This window comes from Tursiops truncatus, chromosome 13 (assembly GCF_011762595.2).
Source record: "Tursiops truncatus isolate mTurTru1 chromosome 13, mTurTru1.mat.Y, whole genome shotgun sequence".
Taxonomy (NCBI): domain Eukaryota; kingdom Metazoa; phylum Chordata; class Mammalia; order Artiodactyla; family Delphinidae; genus Tursiops; species Tursiops truncatus.
Window position 1 is genome coordinate 80,782,350 of NC_047046.1, and position 22,579 is coordinate 80,804,928.

Here is a 22,579-nt window from a genome sequence, read left to right on the forward strand (position 1 = left end):
AGATTTAAGGAATAAAAAAAAAAATCAATACTTACATATGCGCCAACAAGTCTAAGAAGAAGTTTTTATCTGCAACTAAATACCCTTTGTATATTTCTTCATATGTCCTGATTTACTACTAGATTTCACTCAAAATATCCAGGTTTGCGTGAAAAGTCATGTACATGTTGTCATCTCTTATCTGTTTCACATATCATCTCTGGGAATTTAAAACATGTTAATGATATATTTTGACAAATAGCATTTTACATTTCAATATAGTTATGTTTCTCAATCTTTACCTTTATGTCCTGTGCATTTGACATACAGTCTAAAAAAAATCTTTCTCAAACATGTAACAAAAATGTTACCCTGTATTTGGTTCTAAAATTTTTTAAGCATTGCTTTTTATATTATTAATACTATATTTATCCACAGGAACTGATTTTGTTTATGGTGAGACGTTGGAATAAAACATGTTCATTGTTTTTTCCATATGAATAACCAGTTTTCCCAGTACCATTTATTGATTTATTGAGAAGTCTTTTACTCCATTGTTCTAAATCCCAGCTCTGTCATGCATCAGTGTTCCACACTTTTGTCTGTCAGTCGATGAGACCCTTAATAGTTTCCACTTGTCCCTTTATCTGTCTCTGTGTCAATACCACTTAGTCTTAATTATTATACCTCCATTATAAGTCTTCTTTAGCATCTGCCCTGATTTTAGGTTTGCAAAGCTGCATAAAATACCATGCAGGGGTTTTGGCTGAAATTACATTAAGAGATTAGTGTGAAGAGAATCAGTGGGAATCATTGTATTGCTCATATATCTCTTCATTTCCTTAGTACTTTAATGTCTTCCAAAAAAGTTAGATATTTTCTCCATATTACTCTTAATCACTTTTATTTCTTAGATTTATTCTTGTTTTATATTTTCAGTACCACTGTAAAACTTATATTTTCCTCTTACATTTTCTACATCTTTTTTGGTGAATGGGAAAGCAATTGATTACTGTATATTGCTCTTGTGGTTGGCTGACCTACTGAAATTATAATTTTAAGAATTTGATATGGATTCACTTGTTTTTTTAATGTAGGCAATCTAATTTCAATAAATAATGATAGTTCCTGTTTCTTTGACATTTTCCTAACCCTTATATACTTTTTCTTTTTTCTTGACTAATGAACTTGCTAGGAATTATATATACTATACATATGATAACGGCCATTCTCATCATGTTCCTGACCTAAAAGGTATTATTACCTCTGTCTTTTGTTATTAAATATAGTGTTTCTATTTTTTCTTAAACTATACTAAAAAATAGAGTTCTTCCGATTTCCATACAGAAAAGAAAATGACTTACAATGGGATTATACAGATGAGTCTAAAATTTTCTTATGAAACTTTGGATTCCAGAAAATAATATATGGATACCTACAAAGTTCTGGGTGCTTGGAAATGTTATCCAAAATAATATTGTACTTGGCCAAATTATTATCCAAATGTCAGTGCAATAGACTTACTTTCTTAAACATGATATATTTTAGGAACCATAACATCTAGAAAGAATTCTTGAAAAATAATAAAGAAGTATAAAATCCTGCCAAAAAATAATTGGAGATGACATAGGAAAGGACCAGTGCCAGACTCAGCATCTACGTAATTAGCACAATGTCTGTAAGGTCTCAAAGGATCACGCATTTACCAAGGAATTTAATCCAGCCAAATAGTCAATGACTATAAAGAAGACATGTGACAATATTCAAGGAAGTAAGAATTCAAAGAATATACCTACAGACCTTTCTTAAAACAAATAACTTGGCCATAAAGTTAGGTCCACTGAAAAATGCATAGGAATAATTACCTCAGGAATAGAGAACCTATGGTAAAGTAATCTAATAAGCATTGCATACATTTATCTTTAGATAATTTAGCCAGTTATTAGCAGAGTACAAATTACATGCCATAGAATTTGATATATAAAAATATGGCTAATGAAATACAACATATATATTGTTAAATATATATTGTTAAAACAGAAAGGTAATATGAATGTTTTGCTCTTTTTAAATTAAATATAGTTTTGTTAAACATCTCATTTTTGTAAAATTATCTCTGACTATCCATCCATTTACGCTAGTATATTGAAGAGAGAATCTGTATAAAATGTTGGTTACTTTGTTAATTATAGTTATTTATGATTGATAGAAGACTTTCTTTTTTGCATTTTTATGGTATTTGAAATTTTTATAATTACTATATACATCATGATTTTTATAAAAATGATCACATTATTCTTTTTTTTCACACACACACACACACACACACACACACACACACACACACACTGTATTTTATTTTTACAAAAGTTAAATAGACTGACACCAAGCATTGTAAATGGATGGCCACAACAAAAGCAACAATGATTGCAATTACCAAACACGAAACACACTCATACTATGTCATGATATTGACATTCAGTCCAGGAATCCTCCACTGTAACAGCTCCTTTACTTTGTAGTGAAAATTGATTTGTATATTTTTTGCCTCTGAGTCCTTCTGGGATTTTTTTTTTTTATTCAAACACAAACTCACAAAAATTATAATCATCCTCATCAGTTCACTCAGTCTGGTGTAATTAATTTTTGTTTCATCTTGATCTTTTGTTAGCACTTTTATGAGTTCATCAGTTTTCCATTAGAGTTCTGAAAATGCTTATTCATTCAGTTCAGCAATATAGTCAGTTACCAGAAACCTGTATTTGTCAGTCTTTTCCATGAATTCCTTGAAGATGAAACCCTTTTATAGGAACATATTTGCAAAAGCATCAGAGTACACCCAGAACTGTCTATAAAGGACAAGAGTCTTAAAAATGACCACGGTTAAAGATTTGATGAAAGTTCATAATAATGCAATTGACAAGGAAATTTAGTTATTTCTGAGATATACATTTTAAAGTAATGACTAGAATTATGACTTACAACATTATACCAGAACATATAAGATTTTCAGAAATTTCATGTAATGTCTGAAACATTTATATTAACATATTTCCATACAAATACCCAAAGAAAGTTTAGTATTGTTTGTTTGTTTGTTTATACTGCAGGTTCTTATTAGTCATGAATTTTATACACATCAGTGTATACATGTCAATCCCAATCGCCCAATTCATCACACCACCACCACCACCACCCCCGCGGCTTTCCCCCCTTGGTGTCCATACACTTGTTCTCTACTTCTGTGTCTCAACTTCTGCCCTGCAAACTGGTTCATCTGTACCATTTTTCTAGGTTCCACATATATGCGTTAATATACAATATTTGTTTTTCTCTTTCTGGCTTACTTCACTCTGTATGACACTCTAGATCCGTCCACGTCTCAACAAATGACTCAATTTTGTTCCTTTTTATGGCTGAGTAATATTCCATTGTATATATGCACCACATCTTCTTTATCCATTCGTCTGTTGATGGGCATTTAGGTTGCTTCCATGATCTGGCTATTGTAAATAGTGCTGCAATGAACATTGGAGTGCATGTGTCTTTTTGGATTATGGTTTTCTCTGGGTATATGCCCAGTAGTGGGATTGCTGGATCATATGGTAATTCTGTTTTTAGTTTTTTAAGGAACCTCCATACTGTTCTCCATAGTGGCTGTATCAATTTACATTCCCACCAACAGTGCAAGAGGGTTCCCTTTTCTCCACACCTTCTCCAGCATTTGTTGTTTGTACATTTTCTGATGATGCGCATTCTAACTGGTGTGAGGTGATACCTCATTGTAGTTTTGATTTGCATTTCTCTAATAATTAGTGATATTGAGCAGCTTTTCATGTGCTTCTTGGCCATGTGTATGTCTTCTTGAGAGAAATGTCTGTTTAGGTCTTCTGCCCATTTTTGGATTGGGTTGTTTGTTTCTTTAATATTGAGCTGCATGAGCTGTTTATATATTTTGGAGATTAATCCTTCACATCATTATTCTTAATCATTCTTAAACTTGAATAATGAATGGTAGAGATATAGCCTATGTATTCACATGTATTAATATATCCACAATAAATCACAATATTTTTGTTTTAAAAAGACTCTGAATAGTGATTTAGTTCAACTCCTTCATCTTACAGGAGAGAATAAGTAAGCTCAAGGGGTTCTGAAAGCTATCCAGTATCACTTACTTGTTAGCGATTGAATGAATGAGGGAGCAATTTCATATATCTTAAATTAATTCATCAAAATTGTCATACAGACAAAGAATAATACGCATTAACATACAAGAAAGAAGTATTTAAATCCTATTCAAGTAATCATAGTTAAATGATTCCTACGATGATTTCACTTTGATTTTGTAAAAATCTTGCTTCCTGCCTCTGATATTGCCTGGTTAACTCAGTCTCGCTCTAATCAGCTTTCCTTCATTCAGCTTTCCTTCTCAGGCTGTGTCAGATGCTCCTCTTTGTCTCAGGGTACTGAGAGTACCACTATCGAGGTGCTTTCTTCAGGGATTTGAAATTAGTTTTTGCATGCTGGTCTGCCCCAGCAGCCTGCAAGTTCCTTCAAGCCAGGGTCCATCCATTATCATATTACCTGGTGCCTAGCACAGTGGCGTATATTAAGTGGTCTGTGAATATTTGTTGAGCTGATTGAATTGCATTTGGGGATCTGTACACTGAGCTAATTATTGAGCACTTGCTATGACTAAGACATACTGATAAGAGTTGGAGTCTTCCTTTATGTCTAGAAGAGTGTGGTAATTTTACACAAATATGCAAACTTCTACTTCTGTTCTGATTTTATGCTTTTGAATAAAGAATAATTTATGACCTCTGTCTGGCAAATACATTTCAGAGACATCATCTGTAGTTACCTGGCCAAGATGCCGATAAAATCGCTTTTGCAGAGGGAACTCTTTCTCCTTTTATATGATTTTTACAACAATATGTCTTAAAAGTGCACTGACAGTATAGTCCAGAGTGTCCAAGATGTATCAGAGATAGAGCTTCTAGTAAAAATAAGCTCCTTAGAAAGCTTTTTGTATTGTTATTTTTCTAGAGGAATGAGTGAAAGATTTTTTATAAGGACTTGTATCCAAGGAGAAATTTTAAAATAAACCTGCTATGTTCAATTTGATGTTTTACTATTGTAACATATGACAACTACTGTGAAGTTACAGGGCTATCGTTATTTTTATTGAAAAACTAGGTAAATAGGCTCTTTTCCCATGTATCTTGATGGTTGGAAAAGTGCATTTTGAGGATAGAAATGTTATTTTGATGTATGAAAACCTACATGGAAGATAAATATGAAAAGAGTAAGGAAAAAGATAAGCAAGTCCTATAGCATTTACGTCCCAGCAGAGACCGCTGTGGACCTGGTGTCCCGTTTTTAGTGTCATTTCTTTCAAGCAGGCTACACATTGCCTTTTATTTTCCCCAATAAGAATAGTTAAAATAGGCATCTTAGATGATTTGCCTTTTACTATACCAGCCCTTATATTCCTACTCTCTTAATTACTGGGTATTAACTCTTTCGTTATTCCTGTTACCTTTCTGATTGTCTTCCTGGGAATCCCTTTTCTCTATTTCCCTTTAAGTGTCCATCTTCCCCTGCTTCCTTCTTCCCCTACCCTCTCTCTTCCCTCCCCCATGCAAAATGCTGTCCTTGGTCCTCCAAGGCTAGTAGACAGTTTTTCTGAGCCTCAGTTGCTTCATCTGTAAAATGGAAATAATAGGGATAGTTACCACACAGTTTCGGTTTGAGGGTTGAGTGTGAGAGAGTGCTTGGCATAACAAAATTGTTTACTGAATGTCAGCTATTGTAGAAGTAAAGCCAATTAAGGGATCTCCCTGACTCAGGCTTTTTCCATGTAAGTTTTCTTTTAAAAGCCAAAATATCTCTGTGAAACTTTAAACACTTGATCATATTTTAATATTCCTTACCAGGTAGGTAAGGAATATAACTGGTGCATAATTCATGAATTGAGAAGTTTCTCTCCTACCCTCATCTTGGTAAACCCTACCCCTCACTTCTGTGGTGGAAACCAATTTTTAAAGTTCTTTTTTACGGTTCTAGTATTTCTTTATGGAGGTCCAAGAAATTATGGCTATATATTTTTAAATTTCTTTCTTTCTCGTACAAAAGGCATATGTGTGTGAAAAAAAACTTGTTTTTATTCCTACACATAAACATAACCTGGAGATATTTTCGCTCCATACATAGAAAACTTCCTTATTCCACTGTGTAGGTGTGCCACAGTTTATTTGACAAGTTCCTTGTCAGCAGGTATTAGGGTTATTTTGCTATTATCAACAATCCTGCAGTATACGATTTATCCACATAACATTGTTATGAATGCAGATGAACTGATGGTGTAAAATTTAAAATGAGGGACTGCTGGGTCAAAGTCATGTATGCAAATTTTATACTTTTTGTTTTCAAATTTAAAATGTTTGTTATCCTTTCTGCATTGATTTGAGATGCCACCTTTATTGTCACATGGTCTCTGCAGAATTTCTATTCTTTTCTATTGGTCTGATTGCTCAGGTGCCGTTACCATACTGTCTTAATTATTGGGGTGTTTTAGTATGCTTTAATACATGTTAGGTCTCCCCAACTATTGTTCTTATTTTTCTGAGGTTATTTTTTTTGCTATCTCCTATTTTTCCATAAGTTAAGTAGTGTGTCTAGTTATGAAAGAGTAATTTAAGGTTTATTACATTAAATATATGAACTAATAGAGGTGAATTTATTTTCTACGACAATCACAGGGCATCTTTGCATTAAGTCGTATTTGATGTCCTCCAGAAATGGTTTCTAATGTTCCTTTTTGAGGTCTTAACATTTCTTTTGAGTGTATTTCTAGATTTTTTTTTAACATTTATGTGACCACCATAAATGGAGTTTTCCATCATACTTTCTAAATGATTATTGTTTGTTATATTTAAGATATTTGACTTCTGATGATTTTATAAACTTTTACCGTAGTGAAATGAATTCCCTTATGCTCTGTAATAGATCTCAGCGGATTCTACTGAGTTTCCCAATATATAGTTATTTCATCTACAAGTTGTTTTAGCTGTTACTTTCTAATATTCCTATCTCTAATTTCTTTCTTTTTTGTAATTGCACTGGATAATATTTCTGCTACCTTGTAAATCTTAGTGTTGCTAAAGGGTATCTTTGTTGTAATCCTGATTGGCAGAAATGATCTAATGATGTGTTTTTCCTTTAAGTATAATGCTGGTTCCTGGGCTCATTTGAGAGATGGGGGGAAAGGGCAGAGAAGAGTGTACATTTTATCCTTTAGTGCACATATATCATTGCCCTGTTCTTAACTCACCTGATATTATGTTTATTTGTGATTCTCTTTCCCCAAACTGATTATCCCTTTAAGACAAGTATGAGTTTTACTCTTTCCTATAGTAAACATAATGTTTTACACATTGTCAGCATTCATTCATTGTGCAATTTGAATTATAATAGAAGCCTCTAAAATTGTATCCTACTGTAATTTGCTGTCATGCTCTGGAATAATTCCTAAGTAGATACATTTACTTGCATATGATGTAGGAATTGATGCCCTTCATAATGACTGAATATATAAGACTTGTGTCAAGGAGGTGGCAATGGGTGAGACCTGTGAGTAAATAATATATCAATATATTATCCCCAGGACTGAAAACATTAAGTTACATTCAAAAATTAAACAACAACCATTTCCAATCATGTATGAAAGACGTTTTATTGGGAATAAGTATTAAAGTGTTACTGAAGCTTGTGGTTGCACTTACTTAAGTTTGTAATGATTATACTGGTTCTTTATAAATCTAAGGCAAGTTTATGCTTTCTACCAATATATATGGAGCCCTTATAAGAATATATTATGCAAGAAGCTGTTTAATATACAAAGTTGTACTTTCAACAAGCATGGGCTCCAATGAGAGAAATGAAATTTATACTGAGTCACAAAACAAAGAAGGCTATAATAACTCTCCCATTTGTGGAGACCATAAGAAAGTGGAGACTGGAGGTATTATTGTGAGCAGGCAAGCTCAATCTGCCCAAAGTTTGCTCCCTTGAAACCTAAGTATCACATTAATAGGAAAAGTTAATCAGGTTGACCAGATGTCAGGACATCTGGAAGCACAAAGAAAGTATTGAATGTATTTCATGGTGATTATAATTAACAGTACTGTATTGTACTCTTGAAATTTGCTATATGAGGTAACAGATATATTAATTAGCTGGATTGTAGTGATCATTTCACAGTGGTCCATAAGAAAACATTAGCATGATTATTTTGATGGTGGTGTACAGAATAGTTTAGAGAGAAAGCAGAGGTAGGAGGCCAACTTAGCAAACCATAGCAATAATTTAGAATTGTGCCAAACTTTGAGTAAGTTACTTAACTTTTATGCCTGAGTGTCCCATATTGTAAACAATGATAATTATATTGCCCACCTTATTGGATTTTGGTGTGGTTTAAACTACGTTAATATTTATAAGTTCCTCATTACAGTGGGGAACATAATATGAACTTAAGATGCTAGTTATTAGTAGTGAAAGTCAAGATTGCTACTGTTACCTGATTGAAGCAATGCCCAAAATGTTGACTGAAGAGGAAAAAGTCAGGTTAAACCACAAAATTAAAATAACACTAAAACAAATATAGAGCATCCAAATCTAATTATGTAGCTCTAAACAGAAAGCCAGTACACTTTTGAAACAGCAGCCAAAATTAAATTAGGGAAAATGAGAGAAATAAAAATGTAAAGTAGATAAGAAACACTGTGTACTTTTTGCTAAGAAATTAATTTTCTTTTCTGAGTAAAACCTCTCACTTAAGGTGTTTCATTTCAAAATGAGCTTTTTTTAAAAAACGTCTTTATTGGAGTATAATTGCTTTACAATGGTGTGTTAGTTTCTGCTTTATAACAAAGCAAATCAGCTCTACATATACATATATCCCCATATCTCCTCCCTCTTGCGTCTCCCTATACATTTGAAATCAGTCACTCTTTAAACTATTTCTTCCCTGGGCTTTCGAACTCCTGAAGCTTTCATGTCTTTTTTTATGCTCTGAGGAGAGAAGCTTCTGTTCAGCTACTGAGCGTGGATTAGTGCTTAAGCCTTCAAGGAGCCCATACTCTCAAATACCATTTAGTTTAGATCTTGACATTTTCTTTTATTCTTGATCTTTTTAAAAATCACTTATTGGGCTTCCCTGGTGGTGCAGTGGTTGAGAGTCTGCCTGCTGATGCAGGGGACACGGGTTCGTGCCCCGGTCCGGGAAGATCCCGCATGCAGCGGAGCAGCTAGGCCCATGAGCCATGGCCGCTGAGCCTGCGCGTCCGGAGCCTGTGGTCCGCAATGGGAGAGGCCACAACAGTGAGAGGCCCGTGTACCGAAAAAAAAAAAAAACAAAAAACAACAAAAAAAAATAAATATGAGGTGGTGAAAAGTTCAAATATATCAGTAACCACATAAATGTAAATAGATTATGCATTTCTTTAATAAACAGAAGTCATAAATATATAAGCAAAACTGACAAATTTACTATCTTATAGTGAAAAACTTCTGCAGGAAAAGTTAAATTATAAAAAAGTGAAAGTCAAACTACAAAATAGGGGAAGGTATTTCCAATACATTTACCTGGTAAAGGATTTAAAAGTAAAATATATTTAAATTTTTCTGCAAATCAACAGCAAAAAGGACAAAAAACAAATATAGTCTATCAACATGTATAAAGCTCTATCATATAATTGAAAGTGAAAATTAGGCTTTATAATGTTTTGTACATGAAGTTTTATACTATTTATGCAAAATTTGAAATATAAAAACAGTAATATTGCTTATAAAGGTATAAAGATATAGTAGATATATTAAAGTCTTCGATTGGAAGGATGTACATCAACTTTAAGATAATATGTGATATGCAGTACATATATGAAAAAGAATTTTTGTTTTTACATCTTTATTGGAGTATAATTGCTTTACAATGGTGTGTTAGTTTCTGCTTTATAACAAAGTGAATCAGTTATACATATAGATATGTTCCCATATCTCTTCCCTCTTGCGTCTCCCTCCCTCCCACCCTTCCTATCCCACCCCTGTAGGTGGTCACAAAGCACCGAGCTGATCACCCTGTGCTATGCGGCTGCTCCCCAGTCTTATATATCACAGGAGCATCTCACTTTTGGATTTTGCCCACAGATTTTTGGATGGTGCAGGTAAAGGCAAAAATTAATGAAGACACCAAGATTTGAAGCGTATGTGACTAAAAAGAGGAAATAAAAATCCTGGAAGGAGAAGTAAACCAAAGAGGAAATATTTTGATTTGGACATTTGACTTTCACTTACTGAACCCTATAGTAACTGGGTCCATAAAATAGAAACATGCTGGTTGTACCTGGGAATAGAGTTTTCAGTGATTATTGAGTTATGCCTCTACAACTGACTGATGAAAATAAAATATTGTCAGTTTCAAAAGCATAAGTTGATATAGCTAAAGAATACTCCGATTTTAGAGAAAGTAAAACCCAGAAGACATGGTTCTTTCCTGGAGATTTTGAGCAGAGATAGGATATTTTGTTCTGTGTCATGTCAGTGTTGGGCTCTTTGAAAGCAGGGAGCAGGAAGACAGTAATTGTAAGACTCCCTCCAGTGCTGTGATTGTCTCTAAAGATTGCCACCTGTTTGGGTTATTGCTCTGCAGGTCTGCTCTACAACTGGTTTTCATTCTCATGATAATGAATTGTCTCATGACAATTTCACACTCTCAACCTAAAACTTGCTGCTGCTGTGAAGTGTTTCATTTCTGGCTGTGACTCTAAACCATGTCTGTATTCTTTCCCAGTATTTCATTGATGGCCTGGTAGACAAATGCAGTAGAGAGAACTATATATATTCAGGTGAAAAACAAAAAACACTTGGCCTCCTCAAAAATTGGCAATGGTGAGATTTGGGGAATCATTGTTTTCCTTTTGTGAATTTCCAGTTGTTTTTCTGGGTTATTAAGATAAAGAGAAAGCAAGATCCTAGAAATGGAAAAGATGAACACATTTATTTTGGTCTTTCCAACCATGAAACGAGAATAAATGAGATATACATATTGTGCTTTAAGATTTTTTCAGTGTTAATGGATAGCAATATTTATATTTTGCATTAAACAGTGGTGAATGATGCAAAGCTCTTGAGTTAACAAAATTGGTGAGAACTTTCTCTTTTAAAATTGAACTTAAATTATGGTCCGAGGAGAAGGGAAATAAGTTTTAAATTTTTTGGTTCTGTGGTTTATATTTAAATAGGTGAGTGTTTATACAGAGACAGGTGCATATTTATGTATATTATTTATATATGTATATAAACTGAAATTTATAAGTCAAATAGATATAAGGACAAATGCATTTGTATATAAATATAAATGGATAGCCGTATACACATAAAATGATAACCTGCCTCTACTCCATTTCATCCTTTTTTTTTGTTTGTTTCATCCTTAATGACCTCTGCTTTTTCAGTTGCAGATTATATAACCTAAAACAGAAATGGCCAGTAGAAGTATTTTTAAAACAATGAAGTAAAAACAATCCTTGAATTAGTGATAAGATTTCTTATATTTTTTGAGATACTAGTTAGTTTTTTGCTAAATTAAGTTACAGGTAAAAATAAATGTATTTAGACTTGTGGATATTTAAGAAAATGTATTTACATCCTCCATCCCCAGAAATATACTCTTTGCCTGTTTACAATGGGGGCTGCTTGGTGCCCCTTATAACACCTTTAAAGTTGCCTCTGGCTCATCTCTTTTCATTGCTCTTGTATTCTTAAGTATTTCTAATCAATTCACAGGTGGAGAAAAACCCTTTGGGTTTTACATTTGTCAGAGAGCCACTGCATTTATGTCAGGGAACTCAGCAGGCTGTGAACTATATCCAGAGTTGCAGGTGTGTACAAAGGAGGACCCGTAGTGGATATACTTGATTATAGTAGTCTACTCCTGGGCATACAGAAGCCACAGGACTGTAGACATTGCAATTGACAGCTGCAAGTCTTACAGTTTAGAGATGACATGTGCCTTGAAAAATCTAAGCATTTAAAAGAAATCAACCTGAAATACCCAATATTCCTGACCCTATACCACTATTTTTAAAATTTCATTTCATTTGCGACTTTTGTTTAATCTGTAATCCTAAATTTTCTGAGACTTCAGTTTACTTAAGGACATCTACCATAACTTAGAGAAAGAGTTGATGAATCTGATTGAAATCTTAAAGTCAAGATTGTTCCTGACCTGGCTCTCCCATATCTTTCTTCTCTTATCTCTCACCACCCTTACTGTGGTTCACTGCCCTCCACACTGGCCTCCTTGCAGTTCTTGGAATAATAGTTCACGCAGGCTCCCTCAACAGGGCATTTGCTCTTGCAATTTTGTCTTACTGAAGCACTCTTTCCCCAGATGTCTGCACCACTCATTCTCTTACTTCCTCTAATACTGAAATGTAGGCTGCTGGGTGAGCCTTCCCTCACCATCCCTCCATAGCACTTAACACCATTGAAAAAAATACAATTTACAAATACACTTATTTATTTGCCATCATCTGTCTACCCAATTGAAACGGATGTTCCAAGAGGCAGGAACTTTGTTTCCACACGGACAGAAAGTTTGTGTGCTTTTTGTTGTTGTTATTATTATTATTTTTATCTGCATTTTTTTACAACTGTATCCACAGAACAAAGAGCTCTCAAATATTTTTTGAACAAATGGACTAGATAAGAGTGATTCTGGTATCGGTATATATTTGACAGCAATTAAATATAAGCCAGTGTTGAAAGTTCATATCTATATTGAAAAAGATAGCTAAAGCCAAATTCATCAGTGCATGAAGCTTAATCCTCTGTATTAACCACTTTTTACACAAACACAGAGTGTCTTTCAATAGTACCATACACAATTTGTGAGAGGAGAAAGACTCAGGACTAAGTAATTGAATTTACTCATAGCATAAGCCTGCAATAACCATTCCTGAATGGTCTTTGCTTATGTGTTTATTTGTTGTCTTGATATGTTCATCTTATATACAGTTATAAATAATTGAATCCTATACCCCAAGTTATCATTTATACAGTATCTTGCTTTCAGAAGGGAACACAGGGACTTCCCTGGTGGTCCAGTGGTTAAGACTTCACTTTCCAATGCAGGGAGTGTGGGTTTGATCCTTGGTCGGGGAGCTAAGATCCCACATGCCTCACGGCCAAAATCCCAAAACATAAAACAGAAGCAATATTGTAACAAATTCAATAAAGACTTTAAAAATGGTTCACATAAAAAAAAATCTTAAAAAAAAAAGAAGGGAACACAAACATAAGATGCTCCAGATATGCCACTGTCTTCTATATTCTTTAAAATCTCTGGAAACGAAGTTTGTGTGACTCCTTTTAGTGCAATGGATCCTCAGGTTTGACAACTCCTATAATTAAGAATTCTCCCAAGTTTTTAACCAAAATCGTACATGAACAAAGTTCATTAGGTCAACATCTTATGATGGAACAGGCCCATTAAATCCGACTTTTGGTTAAGTTAAATCTTGGGAATGGATGCTGGATAAATAACGTCATTATGGCTATGAACTAAAGCAAAGAAATCAAACCATCTACATCACAGTGAGTCTTAAATGGAAAAAGGATGCTCTTTGTGTAAAATCTCCTTGAAAAGGAGAAAACACTGAAGAAAAGGGACTGCTATGAGGTAAAAGGTTTTCATCAGATGGAAGGGAATCAAGAGGGTATTTAACTATGGCAATCGGTCTGGCTGGCTAATGCAGTGTAAAACTGAGGTGTGGAGCAACTGTGCATCCTGGGGATTTCTGTAGTCCTGGCAACAACGTGGAATCTTCTCGAAGGAAAATCTGAAGGGTACCCAGGAGCCTGTTTGGTGAGACAACTGGCATGTTTAGGAGATAACTTTGAATGAGAAGGTGAAATCAGTTACTTCCTCAGGAGAGAGTGAAGCAGCATTTTGAACAGTGATGGGACAGGCAGGCATGTCATCCGAGAAGGGACAGGACTCGGGAGAAGGTGAATCTTCCTGCAACCTATAAGTTCTGTTGCTAACTAGCCAAATGGTCCCTGCATCTTCAGATGCCCTTGAAGAGCCAAGCAGTGTCTGAAGAGACTGCACCCTGTCCTCCCACACACTGCTAAAGAAGGGCACTGATTTATGTCCTGTCTCTTAGAACAAAAGTAAAAATACCTAATTTAAATTAAATTAGTAAAAATACCTAATTAAAAATACCTAATTTAATTGGTGTGGTTCTCTTTCAGTCACTCGAAAAATTTGTATTTTTCATTTATAAGCAAAATAAAACCTATTCCTTTATTTTTTCTTCTCAAAGGAGTGATTTCCTGGTCTCAAGCAGTCATTTTTGCTGCTCATCTCCAGAATTCTCCAACATACTCATATAAGGCATCAGTTCCAGGGCCTAAAGCAGACTAACACTATTAAAATCCCACTTGAAAAAGAGTAACAGGGAGGTGATTTCCTCGTGCTCCTATTAACTGTATGCTTCTGGTACGAAGGTTGCTTTCAGACTGCTGACTCATGCTGAATTTGACTTCACATTGACAGAGAAAGACACTTCCAAATTCTCTGCACCAGGTCCCTTTTTACTACCATCACAAAGCAAACTATTTTGAAAAAAAAAAAAAGCAAGGTGGAAAACAAAACTCTGCATTTATTAGCATTTATTAAATAATTAAGTTAAAAAATTCAACTAGACATCAAAATATAACTAGTCCATAGTCATGATAATTCATACTATTTTTCCCAATAAATTATTTTGTTTTAATAAGTGTATTATGAGATTTCATTAGGCTTTTGAAATATCAAAAATAATTTAATTGAAACAGAAATTGAGGAACTTTGTGCAAAATACTTGGCCAGTAGTCTTCAAAACTGTCAAGGTCATGAAAAGCAAAAAAGGCTGAGAAACTGTCAAAGATCAGAGGAGATTAGGAGACAGGACCACTGAATGCACCGTGGTGACCTGGATTGGATCCCAAAACAGAAGAGGATATTGATGTGAAAAACTGGTGACTTCTGAATAGAATCTGTAGTTTAGATAATAGTATTTTACTAATGTTAAGTCTTAGTTTTGAAAAATGTATCATGGTTATTTAGGATGTTAATATTAGGAGAAGCTGGGTAAAATCTTTTTGGGAAATCTCTGCACCATTTTTGCCAGTGTTTATAAATCTAAAATTATCCCAGAACAAGAAAATAATAACTTAAGGGCCTTGGCTTGGTAAACAGTCTGTTACATCAGGTCTTTAACAACCAGTTTTATCTATATGTGGTTGCCTCTGTTAATGTAATAGCAAAGAGATAAGATGCTATCATAAAAACCAAGTCTATTTTTCCTCATTATCCATTATCAGGTTTATTCTATAGCAATATCAAGTGCCTAAATGGAAACACTTTTGCTTTCTGACTCATGTTTATCTCACTATTTAGTTAAAAATAATGTTGTCACACAAGCTGAGACATTGCAGTCAGGGAGTAGTTTGTTTACTTCCATGAATATTACAAGGCTTCATTGAATATCACCATGGTTCCTGAGCAATAAAGTGCACAGGGTACAGGGAAAAGTATTCTTCTGTAGGAAAGAACAGAAACTGTATTACCAGGATTTTTGGTCTCAAATGCATTCAAAGAGGGTCCTCCTACCTCAACTAGAATTCCAAATCCACTAATAAATAATCAGGAGATAAATATTAATAATCTATATACTTTGCAAATGATATGTTTATTTATCTGCCTTGGATCTCTCACATTTCTACTCAGATTCATGTAACTATTTTTCACTTCCACAATATTACTGTTAATACTACTACTCCACTAATAAAAACAAAATCTAAAAAAGTATCTTTCTTAGCGTGGGCTGCCATAACACAATGCCATAGGCTGAGTGGCTTGAAAAACAGACATTTGTTTTCTCACAGTTCTGGGGGTTAGAAGTCCAAGATCAAGGTCCAGCATGGCCAGGTTCTGGCGAGAGCCCTCTTCCCAGCTTGCAGATGACCAGCATCTCACTGCATGTCCACATGACCTCTTTTTCTGTGAGAGCATGGAAAGAAGGCAGGCTTTCTGGTGTCTTTTCTTATAAGGACACTAATTCCATCCTGAGGGCCCCACCCTCATGACTTCATCTAACCCTAATTACCTCCCAAAGCCCCATCTCCAAATACCATCACATTGGGGGTGAGGAATCCAACGAACCATATGCTGATATCATAGTATTATCAATATTTATACTACCTTTTTTAGGTTGTTTTACCTTGAGGGTAGAGATCAGTAAGGGGTCAAAAAATAAATAAATAACTAGAACACAGTGTGTGGAACACAAGTGTGTGGAGAGAACACCAGGAGATCTGAAGGAGTAGTCATAACTCCTTATGTCCTGGGCTGTGGTTAGAAATCTTGTGACAGAGGAGATGGGTCTCCACCTGGGTAGAGAAAGAGAGGTATATCCACGTGTGCTGAAAGCTCAGGGCTGTCCTTCATGTGCTTTTCGAAGCTACCAGTATGGAGCTAGGAAAGGTAGCAAGAGTAATATGAAATTGTGTGATTGTACTGTTATTCTGTTTATTCTGCTTTTATGATGAGAGGTCTTCCTGTGATTGTTCTGAGTGCCTTTGAACAGGAGAAACACTGTCTTCTAGTGAATAATAGACAGTGCACACTCCAGAGGAATTACAGTATCTGGCCTATATTAGTTAAAAAAACAGTATAAATAAACTTTACAGTATAATTAAAGAAATAGAACAGAAGAGAGACCTTCAAGATAGCGGAGGAGTAAGACGTGGAGATCACCTTCCTCCCCACAAATACATCAGAAATACATCTACACGTGGAACAACTCCTACAGAACACCTACTGAATGCTGTCAGACAACCTCAGACTTCCCCAAAGAGCGAAGAACAGATGCCCTCAGCGACCTACATGCAGAGGTGGGGCCAAATCCAAAGCTGAACCCCAGGAGCTGTGCGAACAAAGAAGAGGAAGGGACATCTCTCGCAGCAGCCTCAGGAGCCGCAGATTAAAGCTCCACAATCAACCTGATGTACCTGCATCTGTGAAATACATGAATAGACAACGAATCATCCCAAAATTGAGGCAGTGGACTTTGTGTGATTTTGTCTGTATAGCTTTGCTTTTACCATTTCTCCTGGGGTTCTGTCTGTCCTTTTTTATTTTTATTTTTTAGGGTAGTTTTTAGTGCTTGTTATCATTGTTGGATTTGGTTTTTGGTTTGGTTGCTGTCTTTTTTCTTTCTCTTTTTTATTACTATCTATTTTTTTTAATTTTCAATAATTTTTTTCTTTTTATTTTAATAACTTTATTTTATTTTACTTTTTTCTTTCTTTTTTCTCCCTTTTCTTCTGAGCCGTGTGGCTGACAGGGCCTTGGTGCTCTAGCTGGGTGTCAGGCGAGTGCCTCTGAGGTGGGAGAGCGGAGTTCAGGACATTGGTCCACAAGAGACCTCCCGGCTGTATGTAATATCAAATGGTGAAAGCTCTCCCAGAGATCTCCATCTCAACTCTAAGAGCCACCTCCACTCAACGACCAGCAAGCTTCAGTGCTGGACACCCCCTGCCAAACAACTAGCAAGACAGGAATATAACCCCACCCATTAGCAGAGAGGCTGCCTAAAATCATAATAGGGTCACAGACACACCAAAACACACCACCAGATGTGGTCCTGCCCACCACAAAGACAAGATCCAGGCTCATCCACCAGAACACAGGCACCAGTCCCCTCCACCAGGAAGCTTACAGAACCCAGTGAACCAACCTTAGCCACTGGGGGCAGACACCAAAAACAATGGGAACTACAAACCTGCAGCCTGCAAAAAGGAGACTCCAAACACAGTAAGTTAAGCAAAATGAGAAGACAGAGAAACACAAAGCAGATGAAGGAGCAAGATAAAAACCCACCAGACCAAACAAATGAAGAGGAAATAGGCAGTCTACCTGAAAAAGAATTCAGAATAATGATAGTAAAGATGATCCAAAATCTTGGAAATAGAATGGAGAAAATACAAGAAACGTTTAACAAGGACGTAGAAGAACTAAAGAGCAAACAAACAATGATGAACAATGCAATAAATGAAATTTAAACTTCTCTAGAAGGAATCAATAGCAGAATAACTAAGGCAGAAGAATGGATAAGTGACCTAGAAGATAAAATAGTGGAAATAACTACCGCAGAGCAGAATATAGAAAAAAGAATGAAAAGAATCAAGGACAGTCTCAGAGACCTCTTGTACAACATTAAATGCGCCAACATTCGAAATATAGGGGTCCCAGAAGAAGAAGAGAAAAAGAAAGGGACTGAGAAACTATTTGAAGAGATTATAGTTGATAACTTCCCTAATATGGGAAAGGAAATAGTCAATCAAGTCCAGGAAGCGCAGAGTCCCATACAAGATAAATCCAAGGAGAAACATGCCAAGACACATATTAATCAAACTTTCAAAAATTAAATACAAAGAAAAAATATTGAAAGCAGCAAAGGAAAAACAACAAATAACACACAAGGGAATCTCCATAAGGTAAGCAGCTGATCTTTCAGCAGAAACTCTGCAAGCCAGAAGGGAGTGGCAGGACATATTTAAAGTGATGAAAGGGGAAAACCTACAACCAAGATTACTCTACCCAGCAAGGATCTCATTCAGATTCTACAGAGAAATTAAAACCTTTACAGACAAGCAAAAGCTAAGAGAAATCAACACCACCAAACCAGCTTTACAGCAATGCTAAAGGAACTTCTCTAGGCAAGAAACACAAAAGAAGGAAAAGACCTACAAAAACAAACCCAAAACAATTAAGAAAATGGTAATAGGAACATACATATCGATAATTACCTTAAACGTAAATGGATTAAATGCTCCAACCAAAAAACATAAACTGGCTGAATGGATACAAAAACAAGACCCATATATATGCTGTCTATAAGAGACCCACTTCAGACCTAGGGACACATACAGGCTGAAAGTGAGAGGATGGAAAACAATATTCCATGCAAATGGAAATCAAAAGAAAGCTGGAGTAGCAATTCTCATTTCAGACAAAATAGACTTTAAAATAAAGATTATTACAAGAGACAAAGAAGGGCACTACCTAATGATCAAGGGATCAATCCAAGAAGAAGATACGACAATTGTAAATATTTATGGACCCAACATAGGAGCACCTCAATACATAAGCCAAATGCTAACAACCATAAAGGGGGAAATTGACAGTAACACAATCATAGTAGGGGACTTTATCACCCCACTTTCACAATGGACAGATCATCCAAAATGAAAATAAAGAAACACAAGCTTTAAATGATACATTAAATAAGATGGACTTAATTGATATTTATAGGACATTTCATCCAAAAACAACAGAATACACTTAAGTGCTCTTGGAACATTCTCCAGGATAGATCATATCTTGGATCACAAATCAATCTTGCTAAATTTGAGAAAACTGAAATCATATCAAGTATCTTTTTCAACCACAATGCTATGAGACTAGATATCAATTACAGGAAAAAATCTGTAAAAATTACAAACATATGGAGGCTAAACAATAAGTACTAAATAACCAAGAGATCACTGAAGAAATCAAAGAGGAAATCAAAAAATACCTAGAAACAAATGACAATGAAAACACGACAACCCAAAACCCAGAGATAAAGCCACGCACCTAAGGTCAACTAATCTGTGACAAAGGAGGCAAGAATATACAATGGAGAAAAGACAGCCTCTTCAATAAGTGGTGCTGGGAAAATTGGACAGCTACATGTAAAAGAATGAAATTAGAACACTCCGTAACACCATACACAAAAATAACCTCAAAATGGATTAAAGACCTAAATGTAAAACTTTAAAACTCTTAGAGGAAAACATAGGCAGAACACTCCATGACATAAATCACAGCAAGATCCTTTTAGAGCCACCACTTAGAGAAATGGAAATTAAAAATAAACAAATGGGACCCAATGAAACTTAAACCTTTTGCACAGCAAAGGAAACCATAAACAAGACGAAAAGACAACCCTCAGAATGGGAGAACATATTTGCAAATTAAGCAACTGACAAAGGATTAATCTCCAAAATTTACAAGCAGCTCATGCAGCTCAATATCAAAAAAACAAACAACCCAATCCAAAAATGGGCAGAAGACCTAAACAGACATTTCTCCAAAGAAGATATACAGATTGCCAACAAACACATGAAAGGATGCTCAACATCACTAATCGTTAGAGAATTGCAAGTGAAAAACACAATGAGGTATCACCTCACAACCGTCAGAATGGCCATCATCAAAAAATCTACAAACAATAAATGCTGGAGAGGGGGTGGAGTAAAGGGAACCCCCTTGCACTGTTGGTGGGAATGTAAATTGATACGGCCACTATGGAGAAGAGTATGGAGGTTCCTTTAAAAACTAAAAATAGAACTACCATATGACCCAGCAATCCCACAACTGGGCATATAGCCTGAGAAAAGCATAATTCAAAAAGAGTCATGTACCGCAGTGTTCATTGCAGCTGTATTTACAGTAGGTAGTTCATGGAAGCAACCTAAGTGTCCATCGACAGATGAATGGATAAAGAAGATGTGGCACCTATATACAATGGAATATTACTCAGCCATATAAAGAAATGAAATTGAGTTATTTGTAGTGAGGTGGATGGACCTAGAGACTGTCGTACAGAGTGAAGTAATTCAGAAAGAGAAAAATAAATACCGTATGCTAACACATATATATGGAATCTAAAAAAAAATAATGGTTCTGAAGGACCTAGGGGCAGGACAGGAATAAAGACGCAGACATAGAGAATGGACTTGACATGGGGAGGGGGAAGGGTAAGCTGGGACGAAGTGACAGAGTGGCATGGACATATATACACTACCAAATGTAAAATAGATAGCTAGTGGGAAGCAGCCGCATAGCACAGGGAGATCAGCTCGGTGCTTTGTGACCACCTAGAGGGGTGGGATAGGAAGGGTGGGAGGGTGACCCATGAGGGAAGGGATATAGGGATGTATGTATATGTATAGCTGATTCATTTTTTTATGAAGCAGAAACTAACACACATTGTAAAGCAATTATAATCCAATAAAGATGTTTAAAAATAAATAAATTTAAAAGATAAAAAAAGAAATAGAACAGAAATACAGTGATCTTAGTTTCTGGCTATAGCGAATGTAAACTCCAGCAAAAATATGCATTTCTATAAAAGTTTGAAATATTAAATTTGCATATCTAGACCTCTTTAGTTATTGAAAAAAGTCTCATTTTATTGATTTGACTTAAACATACCTGTGGATGGAGGGTTTTAAGGTGGGCATCAGGTGACATTGTAAGAGCCAACATGAATTATTCCTGTAAAATCAGGAAGAGTCCAGAAAGAAGGGCCTGTGTTTGTGTAATATATAGCCCTACTTTTTTTTTAAACAAAGCTGAAGAGATGTGTGTTCAGACAGATGTGTGTTCAAATCCTGACACTCTTACTGTCTTACTATCTTTATCCTAAAATGAAGACAACCTACCTCATATAGTAGGTATGAGGATTAAATGTGTCTATAAATTTTAAAATGTGTTGCACATAATAAGTGTTTAGTAAATAGTAGGTGCTATAAAAGCATAAAGGGCGTGACAGATGTGTCCATTATAAAAAGATCTGTTTCATTTTCTAAAGGAGTATATGAGCATGTTTTATAATGAACACTATAAGTTAATTTTTAAATGTGATGTTTTTCCAAAGAATATTGAACATTATGAAAGTGCTTAATCTTAGTAAATTTTTACTTCATTATCATGGAAAACAGAATTGTTTGTCACCAGGATGGTGAGAATAAATACTTTATATGGTGTTGATACCCAGATGATTTAGTTAGATTAAGGAGGATTGAAGCCGGTGCACTGAAAATCTCATAGCATGAAATCTTTTCATATAAAATTTATGTTTATATTTAATATTGTTTTTAAAATTTGCTATAATTTTAAAGAATAACATGCCTCTGAATTCCCAGTTTTTTTCTCTCTGTAAGATAAGTGCATGTAAAACAATTTATTCCCCCTGGATTAGTTGAATAGATAAATCCCTGATGCTACTAAACTCACGTACAAAAGACATAATGGGATTCCTTTATTTACTTTCAGATTTTCAGACGTTGCTGGTTGGTTTTTAAGAAGGCGTCTAGTAAAGGACCCAGAAGGCTAGAAAAATTTCCAGATGAAAAGGCAGCATATTTCAGAAACTTTCATAAGGTAAGTCACGGTCTTTGGAATCTCTGGGGAATAACTGTACCCTTGGCAACAACTGTGGAGACATTTCTTTTGATAGATGAAATCTGCAGAGGCAAAAATGCATGGCCAGGATAAAATGTCCCTGCACTGATAAAATGCAAAAGTTGTTTTTCTCCTTTATTTTAATCATCTGCTATAAATGCCAGTGGTACCTCTGCAAAATGAAAGACTCATTTTTATTGCTACTTTGCAAAATGAGATGACTCATAACTCAACCAGATCATTTCCCAAGGT

At 35.2% G+C, this 22,579-nt stretch overlaps 1 protein-coding gene across 2 annotated transcripts in view; it reads left to right on the top strand.

Moving 5' to 3' along the window:
* DOK6 (docking protein 6) overlaps nucleotides 1-22,579 on the top strand; it is a 412,918-nt gene that overhangs the window by 120,433 nt on the left and 269,906 nt on the right. For both annotated transcript variants that reach the window (XM_019936445.3, XM_073790812.1), the window contains exon 2: nucleotides 22,199-22,306. In XM_019936445.3, coding sequence (XP_019792004.1) covers nucleotides 22,199-22,306 — 108 coding nt within the window. The remainder of the gene's footprint in view (nucleotides 1-22,198; nucleotides 22,307-22,579) is intronic.